The sequence below is a fragment of the Tinamus guttatus genome, unplaced genomic scaffold, assembly GCF_059628265.1.
Source record: "Tinamus guttatus ecotype Peru unplaced genomic scaffold, ASM5962826v1 Tinamus_guttatus_pri_ptg000004l, whole genome shotgun sequence".
Classification (NCBI taxonomy): Eukaryota; Metazoa; Chordata; class Aves; order Tinamiformes; family Tinamidae; genus Tinamus; species Tinamus guttatus.
Genome location: NW_028288538.1, coordinates 16,666,017 through 16,686,692, shown reverse-complemented (window position 1 = coordinate 16,686,692; position 20,676 = coordinate 16,666,017). Strand labels below are relative to the sequence as shown.

The 20,676-nt window shown below is 35.7% G+C and overlaps 1 protein-coding gene across 1 annotated transcript in view; it reads left to right on the top strand.

Moving 5' to 3' along the window:
• Positions 1-20,676, top strand: part of HERC1 (HECT and RLD domain containing E3 ubiquitin protein ligase family member 1) — a 69,717-nt gene that overhangs the window by 6,255 nt on the left and 42,786 nt on the right. The window contains 18 exon segments of the mRNA XM_088520589.1: positions 196-340; positions 451-622; positions 1,758-1,892; positions 3,448-3,613; positions 4,812-4,937; positions 5,187-5,408; positions 5,711-5,863; positions 6,047-6,179; positions 6,668-6,859; positions 8,256-8,477; positions 9,595-9,768; positions 10,849-10,963; positions 11,054-11,174; positions 11,776-11,947; positions 12,679-12,985; positions 13,668-13,788; positions 14,200-14,251; positions 20,401-20,672. Of these exon segments, the coding sequence (XP_088376715.1) occupies positions 196-340; positions 451-622; positions 1,758-1,892; positions 3,448-3,613; positions 4,812-4,937; positions 5,187-5,408; positions 5,711-5,863; positions 6,047-6,179; positions 6,668-6,859; positions 8,256-8,477; positions 9,595-9,768; positions 10,849-10,963; positions 11,054-11,174; positions 11,776-11,947; positions 12,679-12,985; positions 13,668-13,788; positions 14,200-14,251; positions 20,401-20,672 (3,000 nt within the window).

The following is a 20,676-nucleotide window of genomic DNA, read 5'->3' as shown; positions in this document are numbered from 1 at the left end:
TCCTTATATAAGAGTGCTAGAACATTTTTTATTTTATTTATTTACTTTTTTAATTTTAGCAGGTGACATTGATTCCATATTAAAAAAACAGAAAAGAAAGCAACAGTTTGCATATCGAGCCACAGTATATCGTTTTGTTGATGCTCATGGGCAACATATCTGACACATTGGTATTTTGTGGTTTGTTTGCTCTAGGTTTATGCATGGGGCTGTGGAGCGTGTCTGGGCTGTGGCTCATCGGAGGCAACTGCTCTCAGACCAAAGCTTATTGAAGAACTGGCAGCTACAAGAATAGTTGATATTTCAATTGGTGATAGCCACTGTTTGGCACTTTCTCATGGTAAAATTAATAAAATGTAAAAACATTTAATCCTCCTCTCAATTGAAAGTGGTTGTTCCTCAGGTTTTGTTTAATCTTGTATTTTTTTTATCTTTTATTTACGCTTACAGACAATGAAGTTTATGCTTGGGGAAACAACTCCATGGGACAGTGTGGTCAGGGAAACTCAACTGGCCCCATTACTAAACCAAAGAAAGTAAGTGGTTTAGATGGAGTTGCAATTCAACAGATTTCAGCAGGAACCTCCCATAGCCTCGCCTGGACAGCCCTTCCAAGGGACAGGTAATGATTACTTTGGGGACTGGTATAATCTTATCATATGAGTGCACTCTTGGGCTCTTCAGTGAGATGAGGCGTAGATATTGACCATATCCTGCACAACTTATTTAAAGTATTCTGATGATAAAGTTTGGTAGCGGAGAGTCTTCCTGTTGTCTTTCCTTTTTTTTTTTTCCCCTATCTTTTCCTCTTTTTTTTTTAAAAAAAAAAAATTGCTACAGATTGCAGTAAGTAAAAACCTAGCAGCACTAATAGCGTGAATGATAGTACTTGCTTACTAAAACTGGCAAATTAGGGAGTGGAGCAGTGAACAACTTGGTATTTTTTATTTTGTGCTTCTGACAGAATAATATATGGCTTATGCAGTTTTCTTTGTGTAACAAACTAAAAGCTAAGCTTAAGACTGGAAAATAGGAAAGATTGGAAAAATTAGTAAACATTTGCATGAAAACATTTTAGAACAAATTTCTGGATGATTACATGTTAAGCTAAATCAAGACTGGGTACTTTGTTCTGTTACTAATTTATGATAAATGAAACAAGCCATTGCTACACCTAAGCCATGTCCAGGTAGTTAAAGGAACTGGTAGAACTTCAGATTTTCATATGGACTAACACAGAAGGGAATAGAAAAATCCTCTTTTCAGGATGTCTTTCAGGATGTAGGTTTTCAGGATGCACTGTTTAAAAGGAGCTGTATTAGAAAATAAATAAATTACTAAATTAAATTAAAAATAATAAAAATAATAATAATAAAAAAAGAAATAGTAACGCTTAAATAATACCGGGTGATGCTCTCCCTTTGGAAATTTGCCTATATTAAAGTCTTCTTATATGCTGTCATTTATACTGAAACAACTTTGACAACTTTTGCATGGATCAGCAGAAATACAGTTTTTGTGTTTGTGACATTGTAGGTGTTTTCATTTTAAAATGGAAAGTACTGAATTTGTAAAAACCTTCACAGGAGAGAGAGCAAAAAATACTTGCAAGGATAAGGAAATTAGTTTGCCTCAATCATACTAGTTTGTTTTAAGAAATAAATGTTTCCTTCTAGGTTGTACTTTAATTAACAAACTGTTAGCTTGTTACACAGATTTGAGTATCTTTAATGCTTTATCATGATGTTTGATTCCAGACAAGTTGTGGCATGGCACAGACCATATTGTGTAGACCTCGAAGAAAGCACCTTTTCACATCTTCGTTCATTTCTGGAGCGCTACTGTGACAAAATTAACAGTGAAATTCCCCCTCTTCCTTTTCCTTCATCAAGGTATGCACAGCATGTGCATGTTTTGCTTTTTTTTTTTTTTTTTTTTTAAAAAAAAAACATTCCCTTTGTTTTCTACAGTTGTGATGTGTGGTTTGGTCCTGGTCTTTTTTTTCTTTAATGAGCAAAAGTCAGGTTTGCTTTGCTCTTTTGGATGTATTTTACCTGTTTGTAAGCACAGAACCTTTCAGTGTTTCAAGCTGTAACAGGATCTTTTGTTTGGAATTTATTTGAATTTTCTCTTAGAGTTATCCTTTAAAACATATTTTCTTTATAATTAAAATGTACTTACTATTTCTGGATTGTTTCAGCTTCTTTAATTCTTCACCTTGGAACCATTTTTAGTGGGTGCCTACTTGCTCTCCTTTACTATTAAGCTTAGGCAAAAAAAAATAGAAAATTCTGTAGCGATAGATACCAATCCGTCATTGAGTTGTTGACTAACAAATATATGGTGCTCAAATCCAGAGCTATAGTAGCCTCTTGTGCTTTAGATTGCAATTGGTGCACTGATAAAAACCCAGTGCCCTCTTTACTTGTTAAAGATTTGGGATAGTGTCCTAGAAGCATTTTTAGTACGTGAGGGTGTGAGCTGGCATTTTCTAGTAGCTCAGTGTGTTGATTTCCTCTAGAGAAGTAAGAGCGATTCAGAATGCATTAGAGACCTTTTAAAAGGTTACATATGACTCTGTCATTCAGGTGATGTCAAATAGCTACACTATTTTCTATCTGAATGACCAAAATATGTCCATTTCAGGAACTAATTTGTCTTTCAAAGGCGGTAATGAAGCATAATATTTTAGTTTCAGTAATTTACGGCTGTTACAGTCAGTGACTCATAGTGGACAATCTGAGGTTTCACAGTCAGTTCCGTGTGTTTTATTTCTTTTTTTAAAGATAGATAATAGCTTTTGAAAATGCAATTTGCTTCTCACAAAACGTGAGGCTAGTGGGCAAGACATTGTACTCTTCTGGTTTGGATGAGGTATGTAGGGAGCATTTTCCTTCCTTCCTTAACGATTCTTGTAGTATTTATGCATTTACACCTTTTTTTCTGGGAGGATATCCAGAAAATGGAACAAACACCCAAATGTAGACTTATATAAAATTCAAATAAAATATGTTTTTTTCTTTCTTCACAAATTCTGCATTACTTTTTTTTTTTTTTTTAAGGTTCTTGGACTGGAAATTAATACCAAGACTTTCCCGTCTTAATTCAGTGTTTTATTTGTAAATGTTCTGAGAGTGCATGTATTACTTCCCTAAGGGTTTATTTTTTCATTCATGTGAAGAATATCTGCCTGTTCATTTATTTTGAAAGGATTTTGCCCTTTATTTTATGAGACTGCATTGGAGCTGAATGTTCCTTGAAACCCTTCTCCAAAAAGACTTCTTTCTGTGATGTAGGATTTTGTTTTCATTAAGAAAGTAGGCAGTAGATTTTCAGGGGAATTTGTTAAAGTCGTAGTTGTTATTTGCTCATCCTTCTGAGTGAAAAATCATGGTGCAGAAATCAGTGAAATAGGAGGAAAAGTTAAGTATGTGTTTCTTTTTGCAGGGAACATCACAATTTTCTGAAATTGTGCCTGAAGCTGCTTTCTAATCATCTTGCACTTGCGTTGGCTGGGGGTGTAGCTACCAGTATTCTTGGCCGGCAAGCTGGTCCTCTTCGAAATTTGTTGTTTAGACTGATGGACTCTTCTGTCCCAGATGAAATTCAGGAAGTAAGATTTTTACATGTAAAAATTCTGCTTTAAAAACAAACAAAGCTCTCTGTTTATAGATTCCATAGTCTGACTTTTTAAAGGTGGCACTGATGGAATTGGTTCTGACTTACTAATTTTCCTAGTTAAAGTTAGAAATTTAATCACCATCATTAGTTAATGTATTTGGTATGGTCTAAATAAATGTTAATCTGTGCACACAAGCAGAGGAAAATGAGGAAAATGAGGAAAATGCTTTCGTAACAATTTCTGTATGATACTTCTCTCCGCCTCTATCTTTTAAATTATTATTTCTAGTAAAGAGCCTAAAAAAACTGGAGTTTGGAAAAATGAGAATGAAGAAATGAAATAGAATAAAGTATAGAATAAGTATAGAAGAAGAATAGAATAAGTATAGAATGTCATGGAAATTCATAGCGATTGCGTACTTGAGCTGACAAGATGCTATCTTGACAGCATCAGGCTTCTATGTAATTTTTCCATAACTCTGAGGAAAAGGTGCTGTGCAGTTTGCTTGTGAAGTAACATTGTCAAATAACCTTTGGAGTGTGCTTAAATGAAACAGAATCTCCCCGGTAGTATATGCAGTCTATGCCCAGGATAACAGCTCTTTACATTTAATATTTATTGATGCCTCAAGTAAAGAAGTAGAAGATTATTCTCTCAATGGAAAACTGTGGTAAGAAATCTGTGGAATTAAAGTTGTAGAGCAGAGAACTTAATTATGACAAGTCTAAATCAGATGTGGGAAAATTGCTGGGCAGAGTCATGAAAATTATACGGTAGATCTATAAGAGATGTGAATTCTCAATACAAAAAAAGTTCAAATTTTCTTCAGAAAGAGCCATCTAACCATTTTATTTACTATATGGTGGCCCTTGAAAAATGGGATGAACTTGTGCAAGGCAGGGATTTAGTTTAGTTTAATTTTCAAATAAGGTTTACTATCATTACAATTTCATCTGAAAAAAAAATTGTATTCCTTAGACAGTATATTAGTCTCACTTCATTTCTCCAGGGTGCCCTGTGCTTTTTATCTTTTAATAAAAACAATGCTCTAATGGGTTGAAATTCTTACTTAAATAAAATTATATGAAGGTTTTAAGGCTAACATGGTGTTTGTTTTCTGTAAATGCTCTGAGTTGGTAAATTTTCTTTCCCCACTAAATGGAAGCATTTTCTGATACTCTAATTTTAGGTTGTGATTGAGACTCTCTCAGTAGGAGCAACTATGTTACTTCCTCCATTGCGAGAGAGAATGGAATTACTGCATTCTCTCCTACCACAAGGTCCTGATAGATGGGAGAGTTTATCAAAAGGACAGGTAAGTTGAAAAAAATATGTTGTGCTTTGAAAGCAAGCAATTTCCTGATAGAATTCATCTATTATCTAAATTGAAAATCTGCAACAAAAACTACATTTTGTTGATTAAAATTCTCCAGCTATTTACATGTCTCACTAGAAAATATTTTTACTGCTTAACAATGCTTGATAATTTTTCCTGTTAGCTCATTGCTTTGTCTTCATTAACAAGTATGTTTGTTTTTTTTCATTTCTAAATATTTTTCTTTAGAGAATGCAATTGGATATTATTCTGACGAGCTTACAAGATCACACCCATGTAGCTTCTTTGCTTGGCTATAGCTCACCATCTGATGCCACAGAAGCTTCCTCATTATGCATCAGCTATGGAAATATGTCTGATCAGACATATGCTGTCCAGAGCAGTCACCCAGATACTCATCTAGCTGAAATTTTGATGAAGACTCTCCTAAGAAACTTGGGATTCTATACCGTATGTTAAGGCATTTTATTCACTTTTTTTGTTAGCTTTGTTTTTAATGTCAAAGAATTTCTTCCTCGAGTTGAACAAAAAATATTTTCTCATCTGAAAATAACCTTTCTAGAGCATAGAAAGGTTATTTCTTAGTGGCAGTCACAATGACTTTTCTGACGTTCTAAATGACTGTAATTTCAAGTTTGCTTTGATAACCAGAGATGTAATGCTAAAGATTTTTTTTTAATAAGTTTTTGATGGTAGTAAACTATCAGAGTATTTGAAGAGTGAACAGATTTTTTTTTCTTTTGTCTAAATAGGATCAAGCATTTGGAGAGCTGGAAAAAAACAGTGATAAATTTTTACTGGGGACATCAGCATCAGAAAACAGCCAGCCTGCTCATCTTCATGAGCTCTTATGTTCACTGCAGAAACAGTTGCTGGCTTATTGTCACATCAACAGTGTTAGTGAGGTGTGTGTCTTTATTGTATTTTTTTTTTAGGGAAAAAGATATTTAGCGTGCATGAATGCAAATATGGGGTAATATTCCTGTGAAAAAATTTCCAAGTATTTGAAAATTAGAATATTTGAAATAATGAACCCCTTAAATACATTTGTATTATTATTACTATATTTTTTGTTCGTTTCTGTGTAGAATTCCAGCAGCGTAGCTCTGCTTCACAAGCATCTTCAGCTTTTACTGCCTCACGCTACAGATATCTATTCCCGGTCTGCAACACTGCTGAAAGAAAGCTCTTGGAATGGTAGTGTTGGGGAAAAACTGAGAGGTAAATGATTGTGGAAGAGTCAGTAATGGGGGCACCATAAGCTTAAAGCAGTGAGTTAACCTGACAGGGTTTATTTTATTTTATTTATATAATTTTTATTTATTTACATAATTAAAACACGTGTTTGTTTTCCCTATAGCAGTATAAAGTAGGCATCCCAGGCATATAAAAAAGAGGAAAGTGTCTTTCTACCCTGGCGTAACACACAGTTCATGCTTTCGATAGACCACTTTGTCCATAGGAAAAGTACAAAGTAGAAGATACTGTCTCTGCGGTCATCTCAGTTTTGTTAGTTCTAGAGATCAGATTTTTTAAGTTCTGAAAAGTGCAAAAAGTAAATATGCTTTTATAGTTATTAAACGAAATCTCCAATTCAGAACGTGCAGTTGAGACATTTTGAGAGAGCTGAGATATCTTTATGCATTTCTCTGCTACATGCCATACTGTGCTTGGAATATAATTCTCCACTTTTTTCCCCTCCTCTGCAGATGTTATTTACGTGTCTGCAGCTGGCAGTATGCTCTCGCAGATTGTCAACTCGCTGTTGTTGCTGCCTGTGTCAGTAGCTCGGCCCTTGCTGAGCTACCTGCTAGATCTGTTGCCGCCTTTAGATCGTCTTAACAGACTGTTACCTGCTGCAGCCCTATTAGAAGATCAAGAATTACAGTGGCCGCTTCATGGTAAGAATAATAATTACACACTTTTGATCTTAAATGATCTTAAAGTGTATTAATGTTCCTTGCATGAAATATTTGAGCTATAGGCAAATTTCTTAATTCTGATAGACCAGAAAGTGTATTGACTTGAGTGGGAATACAAGAGGGGTGTGGAAGATAAATATTGAACCTAAACATCAAGGGTCATCATACTTGAAAATATTTCACATGTTTTATTTCCAAAAGACACCCTAATTTTGTTATGATGTATTTACCTTCAGGTCCCAATACCATTTTGACTTCCTATTATGTAGTGTGATAAAACTTAATAAATGTGCATTATCCTTGGAATCTTTTCCAAATGTTCCCCACCAGAAAGTCGTAGTGTTAACCAAATAAAAAAATCCAAGTAAAACGACAGATGCCTGGGATAGGAGATGTCACATTTAACTAATTATTGATTTTCCGTCAGTGTCTTTGCCAAATTTTTCTGCTTATTGAGAGTGCTCTTTCCTGTATGCAGTGGAGAGCGTGCTTGCAGTGAAGTATGTAAATTGTGAGCGGGAAAACCTGCAGGATTAAACCATTAGTAGCAACACATTCTTGTACTGGGAGTCTTTCCCAGAAATCTCATAATAGAAGGAAAGACACAATAAGAGCTTTGGAACAGTTAATGCTGATAAATTGATACTGTTATTTCACAACAAGGACTCGCTAGTTATGCACAGAGAAACACTTTGCTATGCTTTTTTGGGATAAATGGAATATCTGAAAGGAAAACAACAAAAAAACTTGGTATTTTACTTTGCCATAATTAAGCTGACTTTTTATGCAGTTCTAAAAAGCTGGTAGTCAAATTGTGCAATTTTCCTTATAAGAAGTGGTGATAAGGATGTAATTGTATATTAGAAGAGTGGCAGAATCCCAAATGAGATGTTAGGTTAGTCAGTCTTACTTAGTCTTACTCCCATGGTAAGATAAGAAGGTAGATACTAGAAGCTCTGTCAGGAACCAGCTTGAGGAGAAGCACTGTTGCAGTCATTCATTATAATAAATCTGAAGAGAGAAAATCTTGTTTGTATCATCTATGCATGCGTGTTAGCCCAGAGATATGCAGGGAAATATATACTGGGCAAGGTACGCACTTGGGCAAAATTTGAGGGGGCTTTTACTTCATTATGAATAGCCATGCCACAAATGGTGATGGCTTCTACTGACAATGACATTCCAATATTAAGTGAATTGTTGGTCCCAACTGCTGTTTCTTCAGTTTACATATTCTTGTCTGAGGGGGTAAATCTGCTATTAACTGGCAACAGGAATAAATGTGCACTTAAGCTTTTGGAAATTAATTTTGGACATAATTTTTCACTTCTATGAATTGTTGACTAAATTGGTGGTTCATTGCTGATATTTTTAGGTGGACCTGAATTAATTGATCCGGCTGGAGTGCCGCTACCACAGCCTGCCCAGTCTTGGGTATGGCTTGTTGATCTAGAGAGAACTGTAGCTCTGCTTATCGGCCGATGTCTTGGTGGCATGCTACAAGGACCCCCAGTGTCCCCGGAGGAGCAAGATACAGCCTACTGGTTAAAAACACCACTTTTCAGTGATGGAGTTGAAATGGATATTCCTCATTTAGGTAAGGTGTTAAATACTAGCTTGCTGTATTTGTGGATTTGAAACACATCTTGGTGCTTTGTAATGTATTTCAAACCCTGAGGGCTGTGGGAGTTGCAGGGCCAGACAGTAGAGTATGCAATTTTAAACTTTCTGAAGTTGATGAATCTAACTGTGCATATTCCTAAAGTGCTGCTGCTTAGCAAAATTAGTAATCTTGAGGTAGGTGGCAGTAACTGAAGTTGTGTCAGATAGGTTAGAAAAGGCATTTAAATATTTATATGTGTTATAGTATTCTCAATATTGCAGTGATTGGTTGAATTTCATCTATCTTCTAAGATAAATAATCAAAACATCTCACTACAGAGAAATAGGAGAAATAAAGTATTTAATGAGCTGCTCTTCTCAATTTGGGGACTTAAAATGAGAAAAATCATCTTGAGATGATTTGAGATGAGACTCAGGATGGGACTTGGGATGAAAAAAGTCACACGTTTTGGTGTGACAAATTGCGGAAAGCCAGTTTTAACTTGGGGTGGGCAAGTTGAAGAAGGGAAGTTGATTGGTACTGTAGGGTATGGCTGCCCTTCAGGGGAACCTCAGCAAATTGAATGTGCTTAGAAGATTTGAAGAAAGTCAGCCAAAGTGAAAGCAAGGCCTTACACCTGGAATGACGTAGCCCCACGTAGCAGTGCTTGTTGGGAGGCTGCCTGGCAAGGAGTCTCTCAGCAAAAAGATGGGGGATCCTGGCGAGGAGTAATTTGAATGTCAGCAGGGTGCCCCTGTAGAGGTGAACACTAACCATGTACTAGATTAGACATCAGTTATGTGACTGTTTTTAACGTGCATTTGAAGATGCTTTAACTGCATCTATATGGCTATATGGCTATAAAAATGATGGAGCATTATGGTATTTAGGCAGTTGGATTACACTTTCTTCTAGATTTTCATACATTTTTACATGAATTATAACTCTTTTCCTTACCTAACTTTTGACTTTAATTGGGCAATGAAGCTTTTTTTTTTTTCTTTCTTGAATAAAAAGAAGAGAGTAAGCTGTTTTATAAGCTGTTAAAGGTAAATGCATGTAATGCTCAAAATTGTCAAGTTTAATTCCCTAAGTACTTCCCTTCTGTCAGACAAATGCATGAGCTCCTTATTAGAAGTGGCCCTATCTGGAAATGAAGAACAGAAGCCTTTCGATTATAAGCTGAGACCTGAGATTACTGTGTATGTTGATTTGGCCTTGGGTTGTGCAAAAGAGCCAGCACGGAGCCTCTGGATCAGTATGCAAGACTATGCTGTTAGCAAAGGTAAGGTATTTAAAAAAAAAAAGGGGGGGGGGGGGGATGCGTTGTATTGTATTTTCTTTGGCAATAGACTTCCATTCTTAATAATAAATGTCTTTTAGTTTTCTGCTGTGAGGTCCACTGTTTACCCTTCTCTGTATTGGTTTTTGGCATAGCTTCCAGTGCAGGCAAACATGCAGTTCAGTGTACTTTTTCCTTCCAAATTAGAAACAAAAAGAATTTAGTTTGCTGGATAAGCTGTCTAGATTGCTGTTGCATGCTTTTCTTAGTAAAGTAGGCTGAAACTTGCAGTTAGAATGAAAAGTTGATCGGAGTGGGTAAGGAAATAGGGGAAGGTGAAATAAGTCACAAAATGTGACCATCCTGTGCCTTCCAGTCTCTAGGGGGCTTGTGCTACAGGCAGGGTTAATGGTTCTTCATGTTTGATGTCTATAACTTGCCTCCTACCCTGGCTCCTAGGTCTCCTTTTTAAGGAGATGCACTAAATATTGCTCTGCTGGAGGTAGGGATCATCTGCTTAAGTTCTGCCAAAGCAAGAGGACAGCATACACTGTCACGTGCTGTTCGGAAAATTCTGCTGCCAGTAGGAATTCCAGTAAAAGTCTTTGGCCAGTTGCAAGGTGTGGGATGAGGGGGCTAATCTGTTCTATTGTGGATGTGGAATGGAATGCTTGAGGAGGAAGGGAAGCCCAGCTCCCTTTGCGACACAAGCTGACCAAAGGCTCCATGGTGGCCGCTTGCAGAGCATCAGATGCAGAGACTTGCTGGGCAGCAAGTGTGTTACACCAAGCTCCATACTCAGATGACCAGATAGGTCTTTGTAATTTCCATATCAGTTTACCAGTATTCGTAAGTAATATTTAATAAGATAATATATATGTAGGTAGAAAAGTGTTTGTTTGTTCCAGGAAAAAACTGTGTCACTTCATGGAGATTTGGTAGACAATAAGGTTATTTCTTAAAACATTTCTTAAAATATTTAGATGATGTAAAGCAGTGAGGATATTTTTCATGATGTCATTGAAAATGTATTTAATTGCCTGGAAACGGTACCCAGTTTTGATGAATCCTGTTTGTTTTCAGATTGGGATACAGCAACCTTAAGTAATGAATCACTACTGGATACGGTGTCCAGATTTGTTCTCGCAGCTCTTCTGAAACATACAAGTTTGCTTAGTCAAGCTTGTGGTGAGAGCAGGCAAGTAACTAAAGATGCCTTTAAAAGCTCAATTACATTTTCTAAGAGAAAGTTTGTACTATCTTTTGAATTTTGGGTCTCTTTCTGTAGGTACCAGCCTGGCAAAGCCTTGGCGGAAGTATACCGTTGTGTATATAAAGTTCGAAGTCGCTTGCTTGCTTGCAAGAACATGGAGCTTATTCAGACAAGATCATCCTCAAGAGACAGATGGGTAAGAGTGGAAGTATATATTCCATTATTCATAGTTTGCAGATAAATTCAGTGCATAACGCAACATATTCAAATGTTAGTTTCATTTATGTTGCAGGATTCTTTTTTTGTTTAAATTAGCTGAAAAATTGTCAGGATTTTGTACTAGATGTGATAAGTCAATTTTAGCAAATTATTGACAACATAGAGTACAGTTGAGGCATAATTTTAGCTGTAAACATAGCATTAGTGTGCTGTACCCCAGGATTCTGAAATCCTAGATGTAGACTGAGCAACTGGATTGAGGTAATATACAGTGGCTGCTAAAGCATTTGATGCTGAACTGTCAAAAGTTTGACCCATGAATCTTTAAGCATTGCAAAGAGACAATATTTTTCTCCAAATAATTTGAATTACTTTGCTAAAAAACTTAAATTTCCCAACTTTGAACATAAACAACTGTCTTGTTTGTTTATATATACATATACATATATATATATAAAAGAAGTATCTTTTGATAGGAAGGATTTTTTTTTAATGCCTCATGTCCCATTATATTCATTTTTTATATTTTGGTGAGAAGTAATTTCACTGTAGACTTTTTCTTTTTTCTTTTAATCAAGATGTTAGATAACCAGGAATCTGCTGATGTTGATGCACAAGAACATTCTTTTACTCGTACAATTGATGAAGAGGCAGAAATGGAGGAGCAAGCAGAACGAGACCGAGAAGAAGGACATCCAGATCAAGAAGACGAAGAGGAGGAAAGAGAGCATGAAGTTATGACAGCTGGTAGTAAGTACTAGCTACACATGTGAATGTCTTGGTGTGCTTTGGAAGAACGGTATATTTTCCTGTCAAAGGAAAAATGGGGAAATGACATAAACTTTTAATGTTTATCCAGATAAAAATTTCAAAAATTAAGTGCTCTTTTTGAGTCAAAAGAACTTTGACATAATGGAATGTCAAATGGATTGGCAAATGAACTGCCAATCTAGGCAATTCTCAGGACATCTGACATATAAATTAGTGCTTCTTATATATATATTAAATATGGGACTAAAAGGTTTCATATTCTTTTTTCTGAGCTTCCATTTAATATGTCTCTGAGTTTCCCTCAGCATATATGTAATTAATTAATATATTTACTTGTTTTAAATGATCTTGTATGTAGTAGACTGAAGGGTTGTCTTACTCTGAGTCTTGAAAACAAAATTGTACACTGTTGAATGAAATTTTTCATAACAGTGGACTAAACTAGATTCGAATTTGTAGTAAGATACTGATAAGTGTTTAAGTTCTGTCGAAGTTTTCCTAATTTTAAAATTCATGTTATATTAATGCTTAATTTAACCTGTTCGTGTGACTTCTTTTGTAGCTTTGTATTATTAATTTATTCTTTCACGGTTGGAAAAATATTTTTTGTGCTTTCTAGTGGAGCAATTTCTGGCCTAAGCTCTAGATAAGTATTTTGTTCCATAGAATTTTATTTAGGAGTTGAGACCTTTTTGTGTTGTATGTTACAGAAATATTTCAGTGTTTCCTATCAGCCCGTGAAGTCGCTCGCAGTCGGGATCGAGACAGGATGAACACTGGGCCGGGGACTAGACTTGATGATCAACCTCCTCAGTCTCAGCAAGAGCGGAGAATCAGCACGGATCTCACGGAGGGTCAAGATGTGTATACTACTGCGTGCAACTCTGTGATCCACCGCTGTGCCTTGCTCATCCTAGGAGTGAGCCCCGTTATCGAGGAGATCCAGAAGCGCAGGGAGGATGGACAGTTACAGCAGCCTCCCTCGAGTGCTCCTGAGGGGATTGGACTTATGACGAGGTGGGATTCCCTGAATTTGTTTGCTCTTATGTGTTTCCTTTATGATTGATTAAATAACCTCAGCTTTCCTTTGAGGATTATTAGAATTTTTTTTTTTTTTTTGAAGAACGGTTTTTGCCTAGAGCTGTGTCAATGTTTTTGTTGAGAATAGTGTTTGGTCTCAATTTTCGTGCCTCCAGACTGACAAAACCTTAATTAAGAGTTTGAGTGTTTTTTATCTTGTGGGGACCATATTTATGTTTAAGAATTTGGCTTAGCAACGAGGACGAGATATAACAAAGTCCAGTTCCTCTGTTGTACAAATAATTTGATGTAGTTAAAAATTCCATGTTTTTTTCTGAATCTCATTTCTGTTTGGATTTTTTATTACTGTAATTGTATTTTCTTAAGCCTTAGTAGCAATATAATAGTGAGCAAAAATACAGTTCTTGAATGATCAGCCATTTGAGACTACCAGCATTTCAGTTGACCAGTAAGGGTGTAAAGAATTAACAGGGTTTACAAATATGCTTTACTGGCATAAGTGAAGACATTAGATTGCTTTTTTCTCCTGTCTGTGGTATAGTCTTGTGATGTTCTGTGACGCTTTTCTCTCCCAAAATTGTGGTACCTGATGAATTTGATGATTAACTGTTACTTTTGCCTAATAGAAATATTTACTTTGTGTGTGCATGTGAAGCAGGAGTGAAAGTCTTACTGCAGAGAGTCGCTCAATCCATGCAAGCTCGAGCTATAGACTAATTAAGTCAAGAAGTGAATCTGATTTATCTCAGCCAGAATCAGATGAAGAAGGTTATTCACTGGTAGGTAAACTGGCCTTACATACTTAGAGATTGTAGACGTATTTTCTTGGTGGGAATTCATGTTTCAGAAAGTTGTGTTTTTCTTTAATTTTATTTTTATTAAAAAGAATTCACTTCCCAAAAAGGATTTATGTAAATTGTTCTTTGGTACACTGTTATTTATATTATATTTAGTGAGGCTTTGGGTTCCCTGCTGCTGTTTTTTATGGCAGTTATTTACAATAAGTAATGTTTTTCTTGAGTAGTGTGTTATGCTTTTGTATGTTCTTTTCATTAACTTAGGTTGTTTTAGTGAAGTAAATGTGCTATTTAATCTCATTGTATTTGGTTTTAAGGTTGTCAGTTTACAATCTTGGGGACTTTTTGTTGTACATTTTAAGAAATGATGACTTTGTTAATCTTTTAATCTAGAGTGGAAGACGAAATGTTGACTTGGATTTGGCATCATCACATAGAAAGAGGGGTAAGTATTTTTTGCTGTTTACCTAGTAATTATTGATCTGAATAGATAAGTTAATAACTGTTAGATTAAAATTTCATTTGCAATTAAGCATGGCACACAAATGACAATCAGGATGTTAAAACTGAGCAGTTAACAATATTTTATGTAACTATTGATTGTATTTTACTGTGGTGAAATCTATTGCTTAGTAGCTTGGTTATAGTATTTTCTAGGTTATAACTGTCTCTTCCAGTTTCTAAAATTGTGATGTTCCTTTGATACAAGTTTGGATTCCCATGAGTTCAAATAAATTAGGAACTTACATTCTGCTTTCACTCGCTTGAATTTAGCAAGAAAATGCTGTCAGGCAAGTTTACAATCAAGTCATCTACGCTGGTAGAGCAAACAGAGTAGGTACCTTTTCCTATAAAGGGTGCTTGCACATTCAGTTCTAATTCAGAAAATAAGACTTAGATTGTGCACCATCTCAATATCAGCACACTTCAAGGAATCACTTCTCCCCTTACTCCAATAAAAGTCACATTTTTAGCATTTTACTACTTGTTGCTGTTTCATTCTGGGGAATGTCAGTGAGCTTCTTCATAGGCGTAGTGGAGAGAGCAAAGACTATGTTTGTTTATACAGAGCCATCTTAGCATCCCACTTCTCCCTGAACAATGTACAGTCTTTGCTAGAATCACAGATAATTTCTGTAGCATGAATTCTGCTTAAACCTTGGGAAAAATTTAAGATGAATTGCATTAGGTTGTGATATGTTTGAAATAGGGAAGCTTGGATACTGTTGAGTAACTTGCAAATTTTAGTTTGATAAACTTAATTCTTAGGCAAGGTACTGAAAGGCTGCTTGTTTTTAAAAGCCTTTTGGACTAGGAAAGTAACCAGTTCAGCAGGTAAGAACTGTTCCTCTTGAGACCGTGCTATGCCTGTTAGCAGCTTAAGAGAGCTGGAAGTGTCTGTCAGTGCCCTGATTTGCAGTATATTCTTCGACAAAACCCATTTTTCGGTATTGTTAGTTTTATGTATATCCACTTACAACACTGGACTCTCTTCTATGTTCTGAAAGCATTCCAGGAAATCATCCTGGCTTGGATCTTGAGATATGCCGTATTTTATGGATTGCAACTCCTGAACTGCTGGTTAGACTGAGTAAGTTGTTTTGGTTATGGGCTCCAGGAAATAAGGAAAAACGCAAGAATAGACTTTATAGTTTTCTATTATATGAAAAGGTTCTACACCAGCTGTGTAATACTGAGGAGAAATGGGGAAAGGGCAGCTCATCTGTCCGGAATCTAAAGAAGCTTAAATAGGTAATCTGCACGCTGAAAATGAACATTGTGACACTATCCTCTCCTTCTAGCTCTCTGGAACTACAGGGCTTGTTTTCCTGTCCCATGGTGCTTGCTTCCTCATACCCATCATACAGGAAGCTGTTGAGTTGTACGTTGTACATCAAAATCATTATCAGTAAAAGGTACAATATTTTGCAAGTTAGTAGTGCTCCAGTATCTCAACAATCCTTGGAATGGCTTGGAATGGCATTTCAGGAATGTTACAGATTTTGTTTAACCTGGAATTTGCATCTGGTAGTTAGCTTACAATTATGAAAATTCTCTGCTGCTGGATGATCCTGACACTTATGTCAATGTCAGGAAGAGATCTACAAAGATCAGTGTAATCAGGTGGCAAGACGAGAACAGCTTGGTTTATCTAAAGGCTTTCATTCCATCTGACGTGTCTGCTTTTTGTAATCTTACCTAATATTCAGGAGCTGAAACGTGTCCGTGTATATGATCAAGATGTAAATTCCAGCCTTTTTGTATTCACTAACTGTGGCATAGGCAGCGCACTGAGGTATAAGACGGTCTGAAGTTAAGGGTGTTCTGGTGGTTAAAACTCCTTCAGTCTTGTCTCTGTTCTTCTGAGGTGCCTTTATATGAGCTAATGCTGGGGACATTTATGCTCATAGTTGCCTCAACTAGGAGAATAGAAGGAATCGGAATTCTTCGAGCAACTTGTTATTCTGCTGTGCTCCATCCAGAGTTGCTGGTAAAACAGATTAAGGATTTCCATCAAAATGAGCAATCTGCATTTGAATTTGCTTTTTGTTAAGCACGATTAGAAGAACCCTAGTCTCCTGTTTATGGCAAGTAAAACCATTGCAAGGAGCGAGGACTACAGAAGGCTGCACGTTGTTCTTAAAGATGTTCTCCAGCTGAATTTCTAAATACCACCAAAGGTGGATTTCCTGAAACAGTCATTAGACATTCAAATGAGAAATAGCAGCTTATTTTTAATTATTACTTTTCTGAGATGTCCTTTCTGTATGCGTGTTTGTATCTAGTGCTCCTAGCACTTGGAGATCACTCCACGTGATCTGCTTTTGGGTGGAAGGTGTTACGCCCTGTATAGGAGGGATGAGGAAATGAAGGAACTATGCAAGCTATAGGGTGCTAAAGGGCATTTGTAATTTCAGTGCAGACAGTAGTCCTGCATCACAACAGAAGTATGCAGGAAAACATTCCTCAAAGTGCATTTAACATTAAGTATATCCTCCTTTTTTTTTTTCTTGGTTTTATTTATTTATTTATTTATTTATTTTTATAAATGAAGACCATTACTACTTTAAGGATCTGAGCTGAGCTTTAAAAGTTGTTACTGGATTGCATGTTAGGTTGGCATACTTACATGATGGGTAAAAAAGTGGTCTTTTAATACCACAGGAACCACCTCTCATTTCTTTCATTTGAAAGCGTATTATTTAATTTAATGGAAAAAAATCTAATGTTTCATTTTGTGTGTGGACTTCAGACCAGTATCTTACTATAGTTTATGGCAGTGTCTTGAAAAGATTTGTTCTCCTAAGTGTATCTCCCTAAACTGTGTGAAGGAAGCTGACAAGCAGTACTCATTTGCAAGTCAGCTGTTTTTTTGTTTGTTTTTTGGGAGAGATCTTCTGTCACCATGTTTTTCCTATAGGCTGTGCTTTTTAGAGACTTAACAGGGATTGTTTTTACTAGAACAAATCTCCCCTATGTATGAGCATGATGTTCTTTCCGTCTCTGTAAAGAGCTTGCTAGAATTTAACCACGCAGAAGATATTATATACTGAGCTACGTTCTGCATTAGATTCTTTTAGTAAAGAATGCATCTAGATATGTGTGTGAGTCCCCATCTGTTAAAGGATTTTTTTTTGTTCTTTTTTGTTTTTTTTCATATAAGTCTTGAGCAGTGATTTTCAGTGGACTTCAGTGCTTCTGTGGACTGTAGCAGTTTTTTACTATTTGTTGTTATTTGAATATTTAGTCAATTAACAAATTAACACAGTTGGGTGGCTCCGGGCAGGGGGGGAGAAGGCAGCTTAAAATACAAGTTAGATTTTTTTTTGTGTGTGTGCCTGTAGTAATTTAAATTCTGCATTCTGAGATAGATTAAGAAATGTAAACAAGTATTGGTTTGTAATTGATAACTGTTCTAAAGGGGCTTTTTCTTTTTCCCCTGAGAAGGAGGTGAAGAATACAGAAACTCCATTATTGTGGCTATTCAAGCTCAAAACAAAATGGAATATTTTTTTCCAAAGCATTGCTGTTTGATGTCTTTAATATATGGTGTGAGATGAATTTGATTATTTAAATAAGTCAGAAAAATATAAGGAAGAAATTTGATAAATATGTTGTCTTCTGTTTCAAATGTCTGCTTTTGTCTTCTGATTCTTGTGTGGTGTAGTGTATTTACTCCTTTTTGGCCAGTTGAGCCCCAGAAAAAAGAAGAGCTTCAAGCAAGTACCCGATGGCATGTTTATTTTTTTTCTCTATAGCTTCCTTACATATTTTATGTTTTATAAAGTATGTATTGCAGCTCTGCCACATTCATTTAGAAAACTCATTATTAGACGCTGGCTAAGGACAAGTAAACTCTTTCTTTTTTTTTTTTTTTTTTTTTTTTTTTTTTTTACTGTAATCTCAGAGTTATATGCAACCCTAGTCACATAATTGTAAAGGCTTGTACTAGTCCAAAGGTACAATCAATTCCATGTGATCAATACTTCATAGAATCCAGCTCAGCCAATACATCCACATACCTTTGTTTTGTTGATACTTAGTATCTTCCAGGTAGAAATATTTGTTTCAGTTCTAGACTTGTGTGCCATAATTCCTAAATGTTTTTATTCCCAAGTATGCTACTTTGACTTGTGACATTCTTATTTATACTTAAGACTTTCAGTTATAACTTTTCTTTTTAAAATTTTGAATCTCTATCACACAGTCATTGCTCTATTTTCCTGTTTCAAAACTGATTTTTTAAAAATTGTTTTTACATTTAATTATTCTTGCATTTAATACCAAAGTGATGATTAACGAAGGATGTGTTTTTAAAAATATATGAAGTATTTTTCTTTAATTTTTTTTATGTAGAAATTCTTTGTTGATTAACAAAACTAAATTATCTTCTTATATTTGTTAATCCTTTCAATGGTTACAAAATTGTATGTATGATATGACATAGTACTGTGATGGTTCTTTCTGAGGCCGTTGTAATTCCTTTAAAAGCCATCTAAAAGCAAATGTGCATGATTATTATTTACAGAAAGGGTAATGAGTTGTGTTCAGTTTTTCATATTTCATAGTCAAATGTTTTGTTTACAAAATGGAGGTCAGCTTTTGTTTGGTACTTAATTTACAAATAAAAATTTCATACTATTTTGAACTAAAAAATTGTGGGAAGGTGCGTAAGTGTGATCTGCAGATACAAATTTGTTGGCAGAATAGTAGCCTTTGCATTTGCCTCAGGAAAAAGTGGAGAGCCTCTCCAAGTAGGCAGCATTTAAATGAAGCCGTGAAAGTAGTACCTAGACTCACCACTGAAATAAACCTTTCTGCAGATGAAATTTCTATAAATTTGTATGACATGTATGTTTAATAAAGTTTAAGGCTGATACCCTGCAGACAGAGGAGCGTTAATGTAGATTTACATTAGAACTGTGAATGAACTGTGGTTCTTCAGGCTTTATCTGTGATTCATCGTGTGCAAGGCACATTGCTGCATAATTCCATGTAGATTATTTAGGATAATTTAAACTGGACTTTCAACGAGAATTTAAATCTAAATTAGCTTTCCGTAGAGGCCTGAAGATATGACCTATTTCTATAAATCAGAAGAGTTTTTGAGCAGGGTCTTGTAATACCTTCTCTAGTTCCAAACAGATGAACAGCGTGTGCAGAAATAGCAAAATCCCAACTTGTGTGCTGACATGCCAGTTGAATGTGGATGAAGATGTGACCTCAGTGGTATTTTACTCATTTTTGCTAGGGATACAGTTTTAGAAAAATATTTATAGAGAAAATCAAATAGTTGTGGTGGTTCATATGGTCCAGTGCTACAGATTGATGCTTATTTGAAGGCATAAATTTACTAGTGTATATATGAAGTTAAAAGTAGTGTAATGACACGCGGGTATTATAGGAAATACTTGAAAACAGGTCTGTGAAGTTGCCAGATAGCTGAGGTGATAGGTTTAGTATATGCCACAGATAAAGTTATTTTGTGATAATACCTAATATATATATTGCTGTTGGTCTTGAATCATTAGAAAATAAATGTTCTTTCTTAGTCTAAACCAAAAATTTTTCACTGGTTTACTTGCCCTTCTGCAGTCCTGAATTCTGTGATTATTTCATCCAAAAATAATGCTCTGCTCTTTTAAAATTACAACATATATTGTGGCTTGAGTAAAAACAAAAACACGTGTATGTTATGATTAGACCTTAAAATAAATACCCAAAGTGCACATTTCCTTTTGTAGCAGATGTTTTCTTTTCTTTACTCTTTTGTCATTTAGCTGCAAAGCATTTTTATTCGGTGTTCTAGCTTAAAGCTGAGCAATTTGAGTGGCTTTTATTTTTTCATTTTCTCACTTGGCAGCGTGTCGCAATACTGCTTAACATAATTAAAAGAAATACAGCCTTGCCTTTAGGGAGATTGCTGTAAATCTAAATCAAGCATTTTGCTCTAAGTTGCTTAATGCATGGTGAAATTACACATGAATATCCATTTTCCACCTGTTTGAATAGCAACAGTTCAATTTCTATCTACTGTCAAATGTTTTATCTGGTGAACTGGAATTGATGAGACTTTATTGTGCATGTGTTTAGGAACAATACACAGTCAAGTGGAACCTTTAAGTGACTCGTGGACTCGACTAAAACACAGCCGAGACTGGTTGTATGCTTCCTCCTGCTCGTTTGTTGAGTCCGATTTTGATCTCTCAAGATCTCTTGGAGTTCATACGTTGATCGAAAACGTTGTCAGCTTCGTAAGTGGCGATGTGGGAAACTCCCCAGGGTTTAAGGAACCAGAGGAAAGTATGTCCACCAGTCCACAAGCATCAGTAATTGCAATGGAGCAGCAGCAGTTGAGAGCTGAGGTGA